Source organism: Diorhabda carinulata, chromosome 7, assembly GCF_026250575.1.
Source record: "Diorhabda carinulata isolate Delta chromosome 7, icDioCari1.1, whole genome shotgun sequence".
In the NCBI taxonomy this organism is placed as follows: domain Eukaryota; kingdom Metazoa; phylum Arthropoda; class Insecta; order Coleoptera; family Chrysomelidae; genus Diorhabda; species Diorhabda carinulata.
In genome coordinates, this window is record NC_079466.1 from 18757206 (window position 1) to 18780222 (window position 23017).

Sequence of the window (23017 nt, forward strand, 5' to 3'; positions counted from 1 at the left end):
CTGAGTGATTGCCTCCAATATTAGTAATAGACCTAGTGCGCCTATCTTTTCTTTTCCTATGTTTCACATTATACGTATAATTCGCTAATCATCAGTACTATTATGTTTTTTTTGGTGGTAATATTTAAACTTTTATAGTTAATTACACTCAAACAATAATTCTTCGGGCAGATGTAATTTTGGCGCTAAAGGATTAATGTACTTTTTACAACTTGTAAACTAGGCGCCAAGACCGAAGGGTCATTTTAATCCTATGTGTATTTTGGGCGCTAACCGACTGAAGTACATGATTTATGAAATACAGTTATTTATTAAATCACCGACATTTATAATAAGATATATTTTTGTATTTTTAGATTTTCCTATAATAGAAATGACCTATTATCACTTAAGGTCTGAAAAAATTTACCGTTGGAGGGGGCTACTTTGCACTTTTTTTAAATGAAAAATCTGCCCTTAATAAAGTTTCTTCACAACATTTTTGTAACACTCTAAAGAATAAAGTAAATTTTATATTTCTTTATATTTTTATTTAGTACTTAAGTAGATATTACATATAAAATAAGAGATTTACATAACCTAACCTAACCTACTTAAAAATCTATCAACTTTCCCTCTATTGGGTTATTTTATGACTCGACCTACCCGCACTTCTTAGCGCCGAAAATACATGTCGGATTATCTACCCTTCTTGGTCAGACAGGTGAAGAAGGATGGTTAGCGCCCAAATTACACCCGCCGAATTCTTCGGGGTTAGTTAAAAAGTAAGATTTTTCGTTAATCATTTTTTATATATTAAGAATTGATTTTTACTTTCAGGTTTCAATAATTATAACAACATTTTATCATAGTTTCCAGAGTTTAATTACCAAATCATAATAGAATAGAATCTCACAATCTTATGAATAGTCATACATACATTTCTATTCTATATCCGAAATAATCGCCTATAGTAGCGGGCATAATGAATAAAGTCTATAAGACGATATAATTTTTCTGTAAATATTACAATTTAAGAATACATTCGAATAAATGTCAAACAAAAAGTTTAATAATATTGATGTTATAAAGTTATCGTTCACAGCAAAGTCCGTTTTAGTTCAATTGTGGTGCACCTCGTTTATTTATCTAAGAGAGATTCAAGGATATCTTCATGAATATTAGTTACAAAGGATCTTTAGTGTGAGTAGCTGCAAACAGATAAGGTTTAAAGACCATATTGCCGGTTCAGATGTGATTTATAAACAGTAACATCAAAATATTTGAATTACGTTGCGATTCATGATTATGATGATAGTATAATATGAAGGTGTTAGGATGTTATGCAGGTCGTTAGTTACTAAATTAGATGCAAACATTTCGTGAAATGCGGTGATGTAAATAGAAAAATCGATTCGAATAATTAATTAGTCGGTTTCATAAAGTGTTAATTTTATCTGTGTGTTTATTTTGATTTGTTGATGTAGTACAAGAAAGTATCTTTATTTATAGATCACTAAATTTAACGGAATTGGATTCATACATAATTTTTCATATGAAAACTCGAGCAATAATTATTAAACAGCAATTACTGTACTCGAAGTATATACAGGATATTATCAAACCATCACCACATGAAATTACTTATGTATGTATGTAAGTAGAGAAAAAGTGGGTAAAAAAAATTTTTAAATTTGATTAAATATGCTTTTATAAATTCACTTTACGGGGTGGATCGATCTCCGTCGTATTTTTCTCCATACACTAGTGTCCTTATTGTGCTTTAAGCAACTTATATTTGGACATATGATTTACAATATAATATATAGAAATATTTATAAAGTATATTTGAAATCTTGTTTGTGAGTGTGTATGTTTAAATCTGTCCAAGCGATCCCCTTCACCAATTGAATCAAATTATTCTCTCGAGCCAGCCAATTCGAGAGTGTTTTAACTCGACATTTGTGAATTGTTCTGTATCTACCGTTTCATTTACACTCTTTTTGTCAACTCTATTACACTTCTTAGGATTGAATTTGTACAAACTTTATCGTTTACTGTTCCTCATATGTGTGTACATATATACCGGTTAAATTTTCTATCTATCCACAAATAGCTTGTAGTTTTAGACTTACTTGTTTCCTATTCTTAAATATATATTTCTGCTATGTTAAGCCTATGTTTAAATGAATACCAAGATATTTTACGCTTTTTTCCTGTAGTATATGATTATTCAAAAACCTGGTAAACATTTTTTTTTGGAAATTAAGAATTGTTTGGGTAAATGTTGACTAGCATTGGATTTTTGCTTTCACTTTTCTACTCGGTTAAAACTATGTTGTTGGTTTTGAGATACAAGTTGTAGATTGGAATGCGCAGTTTTGGTTAGTCTTGTGGATGGTAGATAAGAAGAAGATAATAATTATAACCATAGTTTGCGGTTTATTATGTGCAAGTCGTTTGATTCTGTTCAATGTCGGATTAAACGAAACTTTTTAGTCTTATATAATAAATGAACACTTGAGCGATACTTCATCAAATGCTTTCAAAATAATTTCTTGTTCGCTTGATTGACTTGTGAGTCTGTTCAATTATACCGAGCTTACTGCTGAAGCCGAGTTGGTGGCTTTATGTTCTTTACTTTAGTGTAGTTTCTAACATTTGAAGCAGCTATAATTTCTCAAAAACTCTCAATAAGATTGGCCAAAGTCTCATAGGTCTGGAGGTGGTTTCATTTGTATTCTTTCGTGGTTTTATAATTACTTTAATTAATTTTTTTCTGTTTTACATTTTTTGATATCTGAATTAGAAAGACCGTAGTTACGTGACTAGAGGATTTGTGGGGACTAGAGGGACTCTGTGTCCATCTTCAACTGACGATATTGGTTATTGAGGCCTATTCAGTTCCATTGTAGCTTGTCAGAGTGTACAGTTAGTTGACTTAGTTGTATATGGTTTCATTTGTTTTATTGTAATAATTTTTTGCTTATTATATATTTGTCTTTTTATCAGCTTCCTCTCAATTTACATTTCCCCTGAAAATTTTTGCTTCACAATCAGGTGAAGATTTATTTATTTTACCTGTTGGTGTCTCTCACCAGGCTGCACTTGTATGTTTTTGTCACGTTTTGAAATTTCTTTCTATTTCATCTGTTATTTCAAATTGATCATTCCATCTAACTTTAATACTTTTATATTTTATTGAACTTATAAAAACGTAAATATAGCGTTCGGTATTTTATTAGCCACTTAATCGGTAGCTTGATTCACCTGTTGAAATATGTCTCAATTTATTGATGATTTCTAAAAGCCGCATGTTTTTCATTCTTATCCATCTTAATTGTAAATTTGGATACCCGATCATTATTTATTTTATTGTTCGATGATTTGTGTGCACTATTTTCTTTTTTCATTGGACTTTTATCGTTGTGAAGGAGGCCCCATAGTTGTCGATGAGTTTGGTTTGAATTCAAGTCCTCGGTGTTTCAACCATTTTGTTTCAAGTGGATTCAACTACCCCGATGGAAAATATTACAAATTAATGGTTGCTGTTGCTGTAGACAGTATTGTATTCGCGATCAAGATTCGTGAATACGATTATCGTTTTAACCCTTTCCTGAGTATTACAAATTCTATACCTCTTGTACGCTGCATCTAACTCGTTGAATATTCGTCGGTATGAACTCAATTGGCCAGGTCAGAAATTCTATTTTATCTTCTGTAATTCTGTTTGTCTTTTGGAACTGTAATATTTACATTATTATTGTAAGTGTGAAATAATCAAAATGAAATAAAAAGTGGTAAATATGGTGAACAAGAAAAGAAAAGCAGAAAATGGAATTTGCAGAAACTAAAAACGAGTGAGGACAAATACAGAAAAGAAACTAGAGCAGAGCAAAGAAAAAGATACTATCGATGAGCAATGGGAAGAGATTGAGAAGTGTTATAAATGGAACGTAGAAAGTCATTTGTACAAAAGATATAAAAAATATAACGAATGATTTGACCAGGAATGTATAATGAAAATAAAATAGCAAAAAGAAGCTCGGCCGAAATGGCTACGAACTATGCAACGAGATAATTATAATAAATTTAGAAAAATAAGAAACGGGAGTACGGAGATTATAAAAAAATATATAAAATGGCTAAATGACAGTATGGACACTTTGGAAAATGATAATAAAAATAATGTGAAATTATATCAACATATTAAGAAACAAAATAGAAAACAAACTACAACAAATATTAAAGAAAAAGAATGGAGTCAGTATTTAATAAATTATTAACGGAAGAAGACAGCGAGTATGAAGAAGATGATATAAGTGGTAATGGTACAATAGTAGAAAACGAAGAAAAATCAACGGTAGTGGAATTTAATGATATAATCAACAAATTGAAACTCAATAAAACAGAAGGGCTAGATAAACTAGGGCAAAAAATATTTAAGAACATTGAAAGAGTATGGGAAACAGAAATAATGCCCAAAATAGTAGTCTACTGGATGAGGGGATGAAATATATGTAGTAATTATAGAGGTATTAGTTTGCTTAATGCCGTATATAAAATATTAACAGCAATAATAAATGAAGGACTGAAAAAGGTAGTGGAACCAGAAATAGAGGAGTATCAAAACGGTTGTAGACAAGGAAAATCAACTTGATTTTCCTATATGAGCCATACATACTATAAAACATTAAAAAAAGGTATGAGCACAACATTGATATGTAAATGCTATTCATTGACTCTAAACCAAGCATTTCACAGTCTGAAACTGAGGACAATTGTAAAGAACATGGAAAAACTGGAAGTGCCCCAAAAGTTCATGCGATTAGGGAGAATGACAATTCTAAATTCTAGTGCGAGGGTAAACAAAGGTGATGGACTCGGTATTTTTTGACATTGCAATGGAAGACATCTATAACTTAATTCGTGCGGTTTTTTTTCCAAAATTTGAACGTTTATATCTTGCTCTGATGTGACCCTTATTCCAGTGAGGGCGTTCTGCATCGACCGGAACAAATGGTAGTCAGAAGCGGCAAGGTCTGGGCCATAAGGCGGGTGAGGTAAAACTTCCCATCCTCTGTTTTCCAAATAGTTCATAACCGGAACAGCAACGTGGGGCCCAGCGTTGTCATGATGAAAAATTATTGCCTTGTGCCTGGTCGCATATTTCGAGCGTTTTTTGAAGAAAAAAGATGTCCACCGAAATTGTGAAAATTTACCTGTGTTTAAAAGGGTTAGGAAGTAAGCAGATTAACGAAGATATGCTTAATACCCTTTATGATCAATGTCCTTCGTATGCGACCGTGAAAAATTGGACTGCAAGCTTCAAAAGAGTTAAATTTTCCATTGAAGATGATGACCGATCGAGAAGGCCAGTTTCTGTGTCATTTCCCGAAAATATCGATGCAGTTCATGACATGGTTTTATCATACCGTCGAATTGGACTAAAACGGATATCAGAAGCACTGAATATTTCAAACATACCCGTTCATCACATAGTTTATGTCAATTTGGACATGAGACAAATTGCTTCAAAATGGATCCCCAAATGTTTGAATATTGACCAAAAGCGTACAAGGGTAGAAGCATATCGTTTGATCTGTGCTCTATTTGAAAAAGATGTAGACTTCTTAAACCGACTTGTTACTATGGATGAGACTTGGATACATTTCTACGATCCAGAAACAAAGCAACAATCGTTGGAATGGCGACTGTTCTTGCTTCAGTCTTTTGGGATTGCCACGGAGTAATCATAATTGATTTTTTGGATAAGGGTAGAATAATAACTGGATATAACTATTCGACATTACTGACCACTCTACGGGAAAAAATTAAAGAGGAAAGAAGCGGAAAGCTATCCAAAGGTGTTTTATTTTTGCAGGACAACGACCCTGTACACAAATCTCATGTTTCCATGCAAAAAATTCGTGATTGAGGGTTTGAATTACTAGAACACACCCCTTATTCACCAGATTTGGCTCCGTCCGACTATCATTTCTTTTCTCAACTGAAAAAAAGTTCAAAGGGTCGTAAATTTTCTTCCAACGAGGAGGTAATAAAAGATCTAGAGAAGTTGCAGGTTCGCTGTAATAAATGTATGCAATTAAGACGAGAATATGTTGAGTAATAAAATATTTTGGCATTGGAATTTTGTTTTGTTCTATATTAGGCTAAGAATTTTTCAATACATCCTCGTATACTGAAAAGACGTACAATAACAGTACCCCACGAAATAAGTTATAGACATAGCATCAATAAATCAAAACAAATAATAAATAATAACTTTAATAATAAAGGACCAAAAATGTCTTGAAGACACATTAGAAAAAATTGGAGAACCAGGTAAAGGAAGATTGAGAATAAATGAGAAAAAATCAAAATATATGGAAATTGAAAGAAAGAATGAAGTACTGGACACCTTCAAGGAACAATGGCAAGCCGCAAAAATGACAAAAAACTGGGACAAGACAAAGTGCACAAGTCTGCGATTTGATATAAATTAAATATTTATGACCACAGTCCTCTTTAGTTTTGTACATTAGGCTCAGAAAAAAATTGTTCTTATGTTTCGTTAGTTCTATAAACCGTCCAATAAGCATCATTTTTCAACTCCTCTGATGATATAAAATTATTCCTATTTTGTATCTCGTAAACATTGACAATATTTATTTTTGATTGTGAATTGATTTCGAGTATGAATGTACGTATATTTATGGGATTGTATTACGTACTCTGTATCAACTAATTATGAAATTAAAAATCCACACAATTATTTCCCGAATGTATATAATTTCAATTATTGTTAAGTTATATGATACATCGATATAATGTGTTTGATTAATTAAAACGAATACGTCATCAAAGATTAAACAGCTCCTGTATTTGAATTCGAGTAATTAGATACACAATCCAACCACCGACAACAGTAGTAGGCAACAATATCAATTTTCAGAAAGTCTCTTTCAATTAAATCAAAAATGACCAACATTGTGGCCCCATTAAATCTGCGGAATACAGATATAACTATAATATCCCGACCAACAAAGCTCTTCCATATATTTTCGTTTATGAGCCTCGATTTCCACCTAACTGCTCCCCATAAAGTCAAAATCTGAACATCGCGATAAACCGACCATTGTTTACTTGATTGTTAAATTTATGTTTGTACAAATTAAATCTGGTGCAGTACTGCTATCTGTTGGTTACAAAAGTTGACAATCAGGTAAAGTGCCGGCCGTAGTTGGCTGAGAGCGGCAAATCATTGTTTCAAACAATGTGAAAGCCATTGTAGTTTAAATTATATCACTGGAAACAAAGTGGTGGAGCGTTTGTGAGGGTAATTCATATCTTTACCAGTTTTGTTTGGTCAACGTTGCAAACGAATGCAAATTTATATAATAATAATATATTACTAATCTATTGTTTGCAACTAAAAGTTGAAATGCTCCGCTTTACCAGCGTAAAAATTACATAGTGTTTTTGTCCATAAAATTAATGTTCAGATTAGCTTTAGCTAATGAAACCAGGGCGATTCCACTTAAGCTTCGTATAGAATACAATTCTATTTTCGAACGTAGGTCCTTTCAAGTTTTATACCAAAGTTTTTTCACATTTTCAAACTTCTCAAAAAGTTATATTCGTTCATGTCATTGGAATCAAATTTTTCTCTGCAAATCGATTTGGTAGCAAGAAATAGACATAAGAAGCTAAATCCATAGAATATAATCGTAGCCTAATTAATAGATATTTGTAATGAAAACTGAACACTGGTGCAAAAGAACTTTTTTCTTATCTAAATGCGGTCGGCTTCTTTCAAATTCTCGTCAAATCAGAGCAATAAGTTGGCGTAATATAAAAGATGCGTTGTGATTTGATTGTGATTGTGATGCGATGTGATAAAATCACATTTCGTTTATGGTAACAAAATGGCACAAAAATGTGTCACACAATTATGTTTGTGGTAGATTGTGAGCAAATGTGGCACCAACTTTAGCTTCAATTCAAGTAATACTCCAAAATTGGTATTATAACATGCAACTTTTCCTTTCATTCACTTTCTACCTTCGATCGGCCTACATAATATCCAAAATTCTTCCAATTGGTTCGTGTTTAGAGAGCAACAACATTTTTTACCATTGAAATTGATGGTGCATAGTATTTATCAAATTAAGCGTCTGTTTGTTTGCAAGTCGATTTTTGTTCCCGGTAAAAGATAATTCTTAATTACCTATTCTCTCCAAAAAGCACGAGATAGTCTGCTATCAATAGTATTTAAATACAAATAATTTTGAAGGAAGTCAAATGACAGGATTAATGTTGTCATTTTAGTTAAGAATAAAACGTCCCGAACTTGTTAACCAGCCTTGGTATATTATTTGATCTTACCCTAGAGAAACAGTATTAAATATAACTTTCAACGTCAAGATTCATGCTTCTGCCAAAAATGCTTGCTCTTTATTTTTTGAAGTATGACTATTTGCTTTGTTCATTACTACTTATACTGGGAGTTAACAAATTTTTGTAGATAGGATAGACAGTAGCCGCCAAAAGATTTAAAAACGTTTATTTCTCCTAGATTTTTCAAAATGTAAAAAAGAGGGCGGCTGACTATAACGTAGGGGATTTAATTTGAACTACTTCTCTATGATCGTGAAAAAAAAATAATGTCTCAAATGAATCAGATAAGTAACAGTTTGCATGACGCTGATGCAATAGAATATGCGGCTGGGAAAATACGCGTGAGCGCGGTTCATGTATTTCATTTAAAGGGTGTAACTTATCAACTTTTATCAAATTATGTAATATTTCACTAAATACTTCATTATTTCGTAGAGCTAAAAAGGAATTGACTATTTTCGGCGAATTTAAATATTTCGATGTATAGTTGCAGGGCAATGTTTTTGTGAATTCAATTCCATCATTTATTCTTATTCTTCAATATTATCAAAATAGAACATTTTCAATGTCATCCAATGCTATTGGGTTGGAGCACTTACATTTGTTTAATTTATTTATTGAAATCATTTATTAAAATGTATTTTGATCGTTGATTGAAATATAACGGAATAATCATTCTAATTTACAAAATGGCTTATAAAAATTTTGCGTTATTTGTACACGTGCAATGATAGTTATATTAAATAAGTTTCCTTTTGGTTAAAAATTGTCGATTCTCTATTGAAATTCGAAATACAACTCATATAAAATCTTTCAGAATTATATACTTCCACTTGCAATTTTTTATTATGTTATTCTAATGAGAAGGATGTATTTGTTTGCTAATTTACTATATAATTTTTGTATCAAGTTGGAATAATCTCAATCGAAGTGAGTTTGAATTAACTAATATATTCAGTTTATATGTTGATTACAGTCGAAAATCCAGTCTCATATAGATATGTAGCTGACATTGAAGGACTTTCATAGCTTCATTGAAGAGGTTGACAAGAGCTGGAATTTGTTGAACTTTTTGCGATTGAAACCAGTAATGTATCTCATTAATTGATCCTCGTTTATGTTAACTAAAGCAGAAAATTTGGTTTCAAATGGGTAATATGGAGATTTTTTTAGCTTAATCAAAGAGGCGACTAATTTCCTGAACTCTTAACGGATGATTCTATTCTTCAGTTATACATAATTAGTTTCTACTCTGCAATCCAGTCTTAAAACTAGTATGAAATAACTAGTAACATGATGATACAAAAATATTTCAATAAACAGAACTAGTGAAGCAATTGAAAAGCAGAAAAAACAATTGAATCATTGAATACTAAGTATCATAAAGAATACAATATCATTGCATAACACAGCCTCAATGGTTTCTACATCGAGGCGATGTGATGACAATATTTCTTACAAGAATAAAGTCTTGAAAATGAAAATCCAATAATATCTAAGACCAACGTCCCTGTATGAAAAAATACCTTGTAGTTTATACGTTAAATTGCAGAGGTTTCCGTTGATTTGATCACGCAAAGATATGCATAACACTTCTTCTCAATAACGACTTGTGTAAATGACTAGATTGTAAAATGCAACAAGCGGGTTGTAAACGAATTTGCTCCGGGTAGAACAACTCTCAGAAGCACAATGTGATACGTCTCAGACTGAAACTTGATTATTAAAGTTTTAGTGAGTAGCGGAAAGGAAAAGTAATCTACTCAAATGCAGCGATCAACGGCTATGATGGTTACATTTGAATGTGCAAAAATGTTTATACCATCATTCTGAGTGGAATATAAATGTCGTAAACGACCTAGAAATAAATATGCATGCGAATACCCTCAATAAAGTTGTATTTTAGTACATTTCTCATGCTATGGAGAGAATGTGTTTCTTATTTCTTTAAAATTATTGATACATCTCATCCAGCATGGCAATTAATAATTTATCGTAAGTGATGATGACGATACATTCTCCCTCGGTGATCGTCAATAATGAATCCAATTCCTCCTAGTTGGTGTCCTCTGATAGCCTGAATAACTCTGTGGAAGATTATTGTGATCAATAACGATGAGAGGCAGGATTAGGTAAAATTATTATATAATAAATTGAATTAGAATTAGAAATATTGGCATAACCAACTATAATTGTTTGAAAGAATGAAAAAAAAAAACGTTCCACGATAGGGTGTGTATCGGTCAATGAGAAATCGACAAGGTATACCTAGAATACATTCGGTATTAAAATAGTTATGATGGTAACGAAGATACAGTGGGACGATTTGGATGTAATAAAAATCAGGTATCCGAAATACGTGAAGTACACAAATTGTTAATAATTGTATTCTCTACTGAGAATAACTAAAATACGATATTTTGGAATGAACATGCTTAGAAAGTAAATATAAAACAATAGGGAACTTCAAAAATTTATAAAAAACTTTATGTTCAGTTCAAGTGAAACGGAAGAGAATAAACATGTACAAGTATTTATGTATATTATGATTTAGGGTGTCATGTACTCTGTGTCTCTTTTTATTATTCTTCAACTGTGGAGTATTTCTTCAGTGTTTATGATTGTAGTTTATTCCCAGTTAGTCCTGGGAGACGAAAGCACTTGCTATGATTTACACTTTTTTGACCAAAACATCTTTTTGTGTTCGTAGGTATACGAATTGTTTTCGTTCTCGCAAATTCAAACTTTTTAGTTACAAAATACGTAAAACCAAGAAATCATCGGTTGAAGCTCGTGCATTTATCGAAAGTTTTCATAGTTTAGTCAAAAATAACCATACCATTGCCGCCAAACTAAAAATATCTGGACGTACAACTTGAAAAAATATTCATTCACCACTTTTCACCATTCACTGGCGGCGGCGGCGTCGTAAAACTACAACCACTGAAAATAATCGTAATGTACTTTATCTGGTAAAAATTGATGGGATTTTGAATAAATAAGATTATAAAAAAAGTATTAAAGGAAAATGTAATACGTCCTGGCAAGCACCAGATCGACAGAAAATGCATCTTCCAGCATGACAACGATCCAAGTATTCCTCGAAGCTAGAATATTGAAGGAAGTGGAAAGGAAGACAGTACTGAAAGTAATGAGTTGGCCGCCACAATCCACCTACCTCAATCCGATTGATTTGTTATAAGATAAATTGGACAGGGAAATCAGACCCACCTCCACTTCATATCTTTGGAATATCCTGAAGTATGAATGGAACCAAATAGACGACGATTATTTGTCAAAACTTTACAGAAAATGCCAAAATTGTGCACTGAAATAATAAAAGCAAAAAGGGATTACATCGATTAATCAAAAATTTAGATATGTAACAATTACAGACTGTAGTTTGTAATTGTAGTGATTTGATTTGAAATCATTCTAATGACAATACAATTGCTCTCTTTTCAGCTTGTGAAATTATACTGGCATCGAGTTGTTACATAATTGCCCATAAAATAGATCTGAAGCAATTTTGGATCTTTATTTGGCATTGGCATCAATGATCCAATTTTATGATATACCTGACCTTGAATTTTGAATGTTGTCTCAAAATTACAACTATCAGATGACAAATCACAAACTTTGGATGCTCCAAACGACGTCATTCGGAAGCAAGAATTAAATTTTCCTGTCTTACGCCAAAATAATTTTGATTCATTTAAAATGTCAGAATGAAGGGATTTCAAAGGTTCAGGGGAAGTAGGAAGTGGTGACAATACAACTTTTCCTGATGCGAAACACATGCCGGGTGTTTCATTGCGAAATTTTGACGCCTGACAATAATTGCATATTTTGTCCATCGTACCAATAGTAACTTTGGAATCAGCCGAGTAATTGATGTCTGGTTCATAATTAAATGGAAGACCATCAAATGATCCACGTATTATTCAATGATTTTCTCGGTTTTGTTCTCTAAATGAATCTGTGTGTTGTTGACGTGCCACCTTGGTTCTCAATGCATTTTCTTGTCGACGATTATCACGCTGTTCTTGTGCACGAATTTCAGCTGTGTGAATTCTTTGAGGTGCATTTCTTTCTGCTCTCTGTTCGACTGATTCAACAGCTCTTTCAACACGTGCACATCGAGTCTTCTTGTAATTGTAGTAATTGATTTTTTTATGTGAATGAATTTCGCTGTTCTCTGAATAACTGTAAGTTAGAAGTAAAAAAAATAATCGAAGTAATGTACGCAACGAAGACAAAATGAAGAATGATTTGAAAGAAGCGACGTTAAGTGGTATAGACATAATAAGATATGTATAGTATATAGTCTAAGAAAATGTATCACAGTGTGGCGCCGTCTAAGAGGTGCAAAGGACAAAATTCTACAGTACTCTGTAAAGAAATTCACTTAAGGCGCCATCTGTTACAGACTTATGGAAACTACAATTAATAACAACAATCAACATTGATGATAAGTTTATTATTAATTATTGAGACCATTAATTAATAATTATCCTATCATTTGAGTTGGACCAATTTACATATATATGCCAACTTTCATGAATATCCGTGGACTCGTTTTTGAGTTCATTCGGAATATACACACGGACACTGAATTTTTATATATTAAGATATTCTTATCTATATTTTTTCTCTAAAATATAAATATCATTTTCTGTTTGAAGAATACTTGGTGTATCGATGATTTATTTAAGTCTATAAATTCGACGATTTTTGTAAGAATATGTAGGTACGTTTTAGAATGATATTTAACTGCTCATTTGTTTGACAATAACATTTCGACTAACTGATTGAGCTCAAAAAAATTAGAAGCTGCGTTTTTTTTTGTATTTCGTACAAACATTTCCGAAGAATTTAAGAACCCTTACTGCAAAAGCATAAGTGTCGATAAATACTTATTAGGTTCTTAAAAAAGCCGGTAATTTGTGCCCACGGCACCAAACGTCCATTGTTATAATTATTGCATTAGTATCAAGATCTAAAACTAAAGCTGACCCTGCAAAAAAATCAAACTAAATTGAATATCGTAGTGCAACTATACGAGACTCCCTATTTATATTTTTGGCCAGGAATATCGACTATACCATTTGATTCTTTCAGCATGACTGAAATGTGTTCTTGAATTGATGATGTACCTTACCGGGAGTTTTAGGAATCAATAGGAATCAATAAGTTTGATTAGCATCAACAATGTTGTTATGAATGTAAGCATTAGGTTGTAGAGCCAAGCTGTGCCATGAAGATTGTAACGTGATGGACTTGATCAGATACAATGAAGGTTATAAACAAATGAAATGTTATTTTAATGCATAAACATCTAATTATCGTAATTCACCTCAACTAATAATATGATACCTTTATCTGTGTTCTTTCAATCAATTGAATTTTTGTGATATAACGGCTAAAACTAAGGAGTGATATAATCAAATATACTTGATTCAGCAGATATCAATCAATAAGGATTAGTTTTTGCCTGATAATAAGTCGTCACTTCTAATATTAATTCTATTATTCTAATATTGATTAATATTAATCAGTATCGATCGGTTCAAAAGGAAAAGTTACACCAGAAAACATCAAAAGTCTTGAAAATCGTCACGGAAAATCGCAAAGTAAACTTGTGTATCATGAAAATATCACATAGAATTGCACATGAGCATTTGAGAATGAAAGCTTCTTTTCAAGTGACTGCGGCATTTCCTCACATGCAATAAACATAACAACGAAATTTTCAATTTAGACCAGTTTCTGGAGGAAAATAAAATATAACCGTTATTCACCACTACATACCTAGTAGACTATTATTTTATATTATTTGCCGATTGAAGAAGAAAATCACAGTCAATAAAAACGATGAATTGAATTAATAACTGCATACGCGCCATACATATTCTCCAGATCTGGGCCTTCATCGACTACTGATTGTTTTCAAACATAAAAAGAAAGAGATATGATTGAACGAGAAAGTAGACATGGCTTAGAAATGATGAAAAAGCATTGATCTTATTATATTACTCTCGCAAAAATATCACTTCTTAAACGGAAGGAAGTCTGGTTGAAAACTAAAAACTTGATTTTGTGTTCGCTATACCGGGGACTTATTGATCCAAATGCTAGGAATAATGAGGAGGAGATAGATGAACTAGAACTTTCGTTAGAGTAAACACATTACAACAATGTTATAAACGCTTCTCCGAGTTTTTAACATCGTTGTTTTTGACTTGTGATTTACTTCTTTCATCACATTAATATAACTGTCTTTTCACCTGGCTTCTATTTCAAAAATTGAAAATACTAGTTTATTCCTTAAAAAAAACATCATGAATGCTTTTACCTGTGTAAGTATGTGTAACTCCGATTGATTCTACTTTATATTTCTGCAAAAATTCGGAAGAAGTTCTCATGATATGGATCCGGGTACTTCTCAATTTACTTTTACTGGTTTCAATTTATGTGCGGTTGTTTCTTCGTGGTATGGGTCGAATACTAATGTCAAAGAAATCTTTACTTTCTTCAATATTTTTTACCTACATTCTCATCTACTTCCGTAATTTTCCAGCTCTAAACTTCTAATTTATCTAGTATAACTTGAGAAACAAGGTATATCATCCAATATTATTGTTCGACAACAATTGTATGTATTCCAAATTTCATTTACATTGTATCATGAAAATATGTTTTATTTAACAAAATGTTCAATTTTAGGAATATTATTCCGCCCACGTATATATTGAAATTTTAAATTCAAATATTTCCTTCGAGACGTATTTGACACACACTCTATATCGACTAGCTAAATAAAACATTTTCCAAAAGTCCGGCTCAGAAACTGCATTTAATATGTGCCATTCTTTCCTTTCCCATATCCCTTTCTACTTGAACGAATCCTTTTGCTTACCTCTCGGACTTTACGAAATTGGTCCACGCTTTGTCTTTTAAGAACACTTTATAAGCCATCAGGGAAATCATTCTTGCATCCCAGTGCCACGTCTATTTGAATTGTGATAGATATGTGGCCTATTCTCTAACGGGAGAACCGTTTTGTGATTGTTCCATACAATTTCGTTATTCTACTACAAAATCTTGTAGATTCAAGAAATTTATTATTCATAAATTGGATTGTTTGTAAAACAAAAATAATAACTAGGTAGAAAACTAATGATAGTTATTATTTGAAAATGATGCCAAATATTTATCCTGCTTATCAAAGGAATGCAGAAAGTTTAATTGATTATATACTGCAATATCAAAATAATGAGAAATTCATACATTTTACAATTACTTCATTTTTGGAATGTGACTTTACAAGGGATCGTTGTTTTCTTTTAATATATAAAAAACGTTCACTACATTTTGTTTTTGTCTACAATAAAATACAATATGACATTAAAATAGTGAATCAATGAAAACCCAAATCAATCAAGCTGAATAAATTAATTTGATTAAAAAACATCGAGGCAGATCGATATTAATCTACATAATTATTAGTTTTATGTTTCTATAATGCAACAAAAAATTGTTGAAATAACCCAAAAAATAATGAATTGAATCAACTAGTAAATGTGTTCCATTAAGCCCCGAACATTGTAAATCATCTATAATACAAAAGACTTTTTTGGTGTATATTAACATATTGAATCAGCCAAGTGCTTTTAGTCTTTAATTAGTCATGAAATTTAATTCTCGAAACATATACATTAGCAGATCCATTATTATTATTATGTTGGCATGAATTCCTCTTCTCGTATTTATACTTGCTCTTGCCAGTGAGTTGGTTTATTATATATAGCAGTTTTATTTTGCGTACAACATTACTTCGTAGACAATGAATATAATTTCGGAATGTGTATATTGTGGTCTGTTAAAAATTAATTAAATTCTAAAAGTCGGATGTCCTCCTATAATGTTTTTAAATGAAATACATTGTCCAGACGGACTCTGTTCGTTTCTATATACGTACTTGCTCTCTCTCATTGTTTTGCATTTCGTTTTCCAGTTTGCTGAAATATTACAGTGGCCATCCATGCGGAATAATCCACTTTTATTGTTTGCAATTATTAATATATTTAACTGCATTACTGACTGACCTAGGCGATATATTGTCATGTGTATAATTGCAGTTTTTGTTTCCGATTGTGCTTTATTAGTCTATTGTGCTTTTTATATCAGATTTTGCTTTGTTTTTTGGTCAGAATTTTTTTAATAATGTGCCAATAAAATGATTATGTGTTTTAGTTCCAAATGTACTGAATAAAATTTTGGTATTTTGTAGAGGTCTTTGAATTATAAACAATCGACTATATTGGACAATTAATATTGGGTATTTCTGTATCATTTTATTTCAGGGTTTTCTCAATACTATTTGATTTGATAAAGGATCTTTTGAGTTAAGGTAAATGTTGGTTGTGATGCTTTTTTCATGCAAATACTGCATTTTGAAATTATATTTGGAATATGTCTATATTACAATCGGTATATGCTGCTAGCTGAAAATAATAATCATAAAGATACGACGAAATCTTAACTTTAAAGCTAGTTTCATAGAATGTGTGAAATTGTATATAACTGCTTAATATAAAATATTTATATTCCTCCCAATTACAAATGCTCATTAGTGTTATCCATCGATTATTTTGCAATATTCCAAACAAGTTAGAAATTAGTAATAAAATATTTGCTTTGGACCTCTCCCTCAAATTATTATATGTTAATAAGATGGTCATTCAATAGTTTCTCTTCTGCATATCCATCTGACTGAAACTATATATGTTTTTTTTATTTATTTACTCTATCACTATCTGTGGGGTGGATTTATACACACTGTCTTTTATTTATTTAATTTATTGAAACAAATTACACTATACTTAACTATTTACTAACTTATATAATTTATTCAAATTTTTCGGTTACTTTTCTATTTCGATCTTGTAACTATAACTATTTATTATGAACTAAACTAACTCGTTTATGTACACAAAACGAACTTCTGAAAAATTCTAGAAAATAAAGAAACAAAACAATTAAATAAATAGACCTCTCTAGAAATTAGTTCACGAAACAATGTAAACAAATCGCCTGTTATGATAAAAACCTATATAAAAACAAACATCAAACAAATTCCGCAGTATATCAAACGTATATGAAACGTGTCGCGCTTTTGACGAATTTTTGAATTCCATTATAGCCGGAGAGGGTCGGTTCATGCTTCATGTCATATAGAAGGTGCGAAAACATATGAGTTCATTTCGAAAAGAATTTTTGTTGCAAAAATTTCAAATACGGTATTTCTCAAAATAACTTTCAAAACTTTCACTATCTCTGGCGTATGACTATGATCTTTCTTTATCCAGCGTGAATTCTTATCTATACACTATCCACAAACTTGTCGATTCACTTCTTCATTTAGCATAAACTCAGAATTATCAAAAACCTGAATGTTTTTTACTAGAATGTTGTTCCTGCTGATCCCTAATATGTTAAAAAAACTGCAGTCTTTCATAAACATTTTGATGGTAAATATGGTTTCCAAACAATTGAATAATCTTGGAATGTTATTGGGATTTTCTCAAACATCCTATTGATATCTTGATAATGATGATGGTTTTTTAATAACTAATTAATTTCAATTTATCCTTAGATATTCGCCAGAGTTAGGATTTAACATCCATTTGATATATTCAGTTATAACGGTTTTTCCGTTTTTTCTGTATTTTTAGCTAGTTTGAGATATAGGTGGTATATTTTAACTTAGTAGACATGTAAATTCTGTTTATGTGCATACCTTACCTTTACATCCAAACATTTGTAAATATCTCAAGAAGTAATAATTCTAGGTAATAGGATAATAGGAAATGTTTCATAAAAAGTATGTTGGTAGTACTTTTTGATACTCACATAAAATATCGGGTGATTCACTTGAAAACACCGAGAAAATAATCACTATTTGATTCACCCTGTATAAGATTCAACGAATATCAACCAAATAATTAATTTTCCAGAATATTTACTACTATTCGAATGTTATGGCCGCAACAGATGTTCATTCTTGAATTTCTCTTACATTGTACAAGGTGTTGAACTTTTTATGATTCTTATGGAAAATTGGTTACAACTTTTTAAAGATTCCGTAGAATACATCACAACCCTATATTATTGTAACGAGAAAGTCAAGCTGATTCCAAGTAAGCAATAAAATATAGGGTGTTTTTAAAAAACATTTTACTTTGATATGACACAGCATTCTAGAACAGTCTGTAAGATTGTAAATAATTAAATAATAATCACTCTGTATATCGGAAGTAACAATTTGCTTTTTGTTTTGAGCAACCTTAATGTATTAATATGAATTTGATAGTTCGTTCATCGAATTGCCTCAATACATTATGCAAAAGTTTCCTCAGACCTTTTAATTGTTCTTTCAATATGATCACTATTTTGAAAAAATATTTTGATACCTTTCACAATTCTTTGTCTGTAAATATTATGGTTACTCAGTTAATAAAATTGATCAACATTTTATAAGTTATATTCTTTTCAAGTTGTTATGCATTTTGTATTTTTGCTTTCATCTGTGACTCTTCGTATTTTGTTTTGTTTTGTATTTACTTGTAAACCAAATTTTTTTACTGCATCCACATATTTATTAAAAACCTTTTCCAAAGAGGATCGCTCTATTTCATTCCAAAGAAAAAAAAATAAATAATTATTAAATACAAATTTATTTCGACTATTGTATCAGCTCCTTCTTTATGAATTGTCAACAATTAGTGGTCGAATAATTAGAATTAATTTAACAAATTTGAGATTTTCCGCTTGCGATTGAATGTTCTTGACAAAAATGTATACTTACAAAAAATTGAGAGATAATTATACCCAGTTCAGTTTATCCAAACTTAAACATTTTTTGTTCATTTCAGATTTTGTGTTGGAGATCGATTTTATTTATGTGAGAATAAAATCCTTTGCGAGTATGATTATGAAGAGCGACTAGTTTTTGCAAATATGGCTTACAATCCCCCGCCCTTGTCTCATCTTAAACGACAAACTTCTATACCTCCGGTAAGTATTAGATATTACTCAAATATTTTGTGCTCAATATTATTTTATTGAATAATATATAAGGAAAATTCTAAGTATCAATGGATTGTGATGAAATCAACTTGAATTATTTGATAAAATTGATAAATTAAAAGATACAAAAAATAAAAGAAAACTTCTTAGTCGTCTTTTTAACCGTAACTATCTTTGACTGGATTTTTTACATTTATTTCTTTTTATTATACGTATTACCAATCATAACTTTGGTAATAAATGGATTAAAATTATTATTTTGCTGAAAAATTTACTTTTACATGAGATAAAATGTTTACATGTCTGTTCAAACGATTCTGTCACCATTTGCTACAGTAAAATGTTTTCCGCTTGACATTTTTCTATAAATATGTGTGCAAATAAAATGGTCGTTAAATATATCAATAATTTATTTATCTTTTCGTCGATCTTTAAGTATCAAACATATTTGCAAACTAGGCATTTCCCTTATTTTTTTTCGATCATTTTTCTGAATAGACAACCTATCTGGTGGAGTGATGGTGCGAAACAAAGACCTACTGCAGTTTCAGAAACCTTGCTTTGAGCGTACTTCCAAGAAAAATCTGCGATATCAAAGTTTTCATCAAGCTCATGGTGTAAATATTCCGTGCTGAACTTTCTTCATTAAGAGAAAGAATAGTATAAGAGAGAGAGATGCTTTATTGTCATAACATTGTTACAATTTGTAGACAAAAGCTTGTAAAAACTAAAAATAAATCATAAAAATTACTAAATAAAGATACAAATAAGATAAAATCTCAATATACAGAAGAAAACCATAAAGAATAACCAAATTATAGATAATAGTCATAAGTAATAATTAGTATATAAGTCCATATCAAAAATTAAACCAGTATGCAGCATGTTTGCAATTAAATATTATTATTAGAATAGAAGTCGCTTAAAGAGTAGAAGGCATTTTCCAGTAAATTTGCCTTCAAATTATTGCAGAATGCGGGAAAAGATTATATCGATTTGATTTCAATTGGCAAGTGATGGTGCATTTTTTTGGATTGTAAAATATTGAGCCCTTAACTAATTCGGAACGTGGAGTAGGTAGGTAAAGGTAGTGCTCCGCGTTCCTAAGTGGATAGCCGTGCAACGACCTTTCTGAAATTGGAGAAGCGTGCCTACGGATTAGGCAAACGGATTCAAAGATGACTAGGAAAGGAAGAGTCACAATTTCTAATCTTTTAAAGAAGTACCTGCAGTGAGCCCTGCTGTTTAGTCCGAGTAAATATCTAAAAGCTCTCTTTTGTAGTTTAAAGATTCGCTCAAATTGAATTACACCATACGGTACCTCTGAAGGGGAGGGCATATCGGATATGCGACTAAATAAGGGCATAATAGACTATTAAGGAGATGGATTAGTTCAGTTCTTTAGAAACTGATCTCAGCGCAAAACAGGAGGAACTTAATTTTTTAGATAAGGCGGCAATATGTAATTCCCATTTCAAGGAATTGTCCACAACATGCCATAAAAATTTTACAGATTCAACGACGTCGTGAATGGTGGGGTTATTTAATAAAATAGGTTATAATGTATTTTTATATAATACAACTTTGGTTTTAGAAACGGTGAGGTATTAGAATCGCACTAATATCGTCTGAAAATAGACATATTTTACCTCTAATGTCTAGATAGACGATGTGATATGAATAGAATAAACAAAATAGGGACTAGTACTTACCGTGGAGAACTCCACATTCTATTGGCTTGCAAGAAGACATCGTTGTATCAACCCTTACAAGCTGACTTCTGTTGGTAAAGTATGACTTGAACCGTACGAGAGGTGTTCCTCTGAAACCGTACTACTTCAAGTTGTTGTTTATAATATTATGATTAACATAATCGAATGAATAATTATATGTAGGTTGTCAATTCGAAAACGTGTCACTCTCTGTATTTCGGTCCCTATATTGTTTAATCCCCTACTCAAATCTTAAAATCTCGAGGCAGCCAGTCACATTAATTTGATTTTCTGAACTAGCTGTTATTATGGGGTCTATTATTTCTTGAAGTAAATTTAAGTAGAGCTCGTCAGTTAGATTTGCTTGAATGAATGGAAGTCCAAGAAAATTCCAACGAAAACTAATTCAAACTTTTACTTCCTTCAGATACTTCCTTCAGGTACCTTTCTCAAAAAATTGCAGTTTTTCGTTGTTCTAGTAATCATTTTGCTTATTAACATGCCCACTCAGTTGTTAGTAACTGAAATATTGATCCAAGTATTTTAAATGATAAAAGTCGTCATCGTTTCACAAACTCAATACCTTTGTCTCAAATATGTCAATAAAAAGAATATACATTTTGCATTTTACACAGATGAAATTTATTTACTGTACTGCTTTTCTTTTTTGTGTAGTTCTACTTCAATCGCGTAAACTGAATTACAATGCATAGTACTAAAAGTTGTTTTCATCTCTGTTATTCAAGTACTCAAATGTTTGCACATAGTGATTCAACAACCTGAAGTCACTCAACGCTTTTTTGATTATTGAGGGCTTCTCATCTTCAGCTCAATCTAAAGGCTGTAGGTGAAACTCTTCACACTAACAAATTTTGCATTAAAGATTTGATACTAATAATTTCGAATAGTTTCATTAAAATAATTTCATACATTCCAATTCTCTTGATGATTTCATTTCGATGAGGTGTACATCTATTTATTCTTCCTAAATTTGGTGCTAATTTTTGCATCTATCAATCCTTCCATTGCTCATATTTGTTCTATTATTCATGCTATGCTTTAATTTAAGCTGGTTATTTTCATTTTTTCTGTATTTCCTTTTTATTCAAGCCCTCGAATTTCTCAGTCTGCTTTTCATATCAATGAATGACAGTCTTCGATACGATGGAAAGAGTTTTTATTGTACCAAGTTTCTGGAACATTGTTTTATTATATTTGATTGATATGATCACATATTATATGCTTTCGTAAGACACCTGGTACACATCATGTATGTATAAAAATTCCTCCATGAAGGTTTAAAATTCATCGGTTGTCCCCGCAATTGGCAATCATTTTAATTTAAGAGTAGTTATAGTTTATTCCCCATAAACCGATCAAACAGCGCCAGGAATTGTCATTAGTCCTTGTTTTTGATCAACGTTGAGCAATCATCACCCTCGTTCCAGGCATAGCTTTTTCATAGACAAATGTTTATGCAAAATAGTTAATAAACTACCTCCTATCCTCAAATCTGTCGCTATCTCACACAACTTCGGTTTCCTATCTTCTGAAATAACCATGGGATTCGGGCGGCCAGAGCCTTTGGAGTCGGTAGATTTTCGACTACATTTTAAGTAAACCTAACCATTTAACCATTGTTGCCGACTCATGTAACGTCAGGGGCTATACCATGTTGCGAAATTTTGACACGTAGCCGTTGAAGCTAGTTACAGTTATTTGAAATATTTTAATTAGTTTCAGAGATATACCACACTGGTTAACATTGGTATGCATGGATATGTATTTTAAACTGAAATAATATTTTTCAAAAATGTGTCCATTGATTTCTATGT

General features: G+C 31.3%; 1 protein-coding gene across 4 annotated transcripts in view; it reads left to right on the forward strand.

Annotated features, from left to right (window-relative positions):
• The window catches only part of LOC130896424 (LIM domain only protein 3-like), a 162362-nt gene that overhangs the window by 132322 nt on the left and 7023 nt on the right, over nt 1-23017 (forward strand). For all 4 annotated transcript variants that reach the window (XM_057804489.1, XM_057804490.1, XM_057804491.1 and 1 more), the window contains one exon: nt 19317-19458. In XM_057804489.1, coding sequence (XP_057660472.1) covers nt 19317-19458 — 142 coding nt within the window. The remainder of the gene's footprint in view (nt 1-19316; nt 19459-23017) is intronic.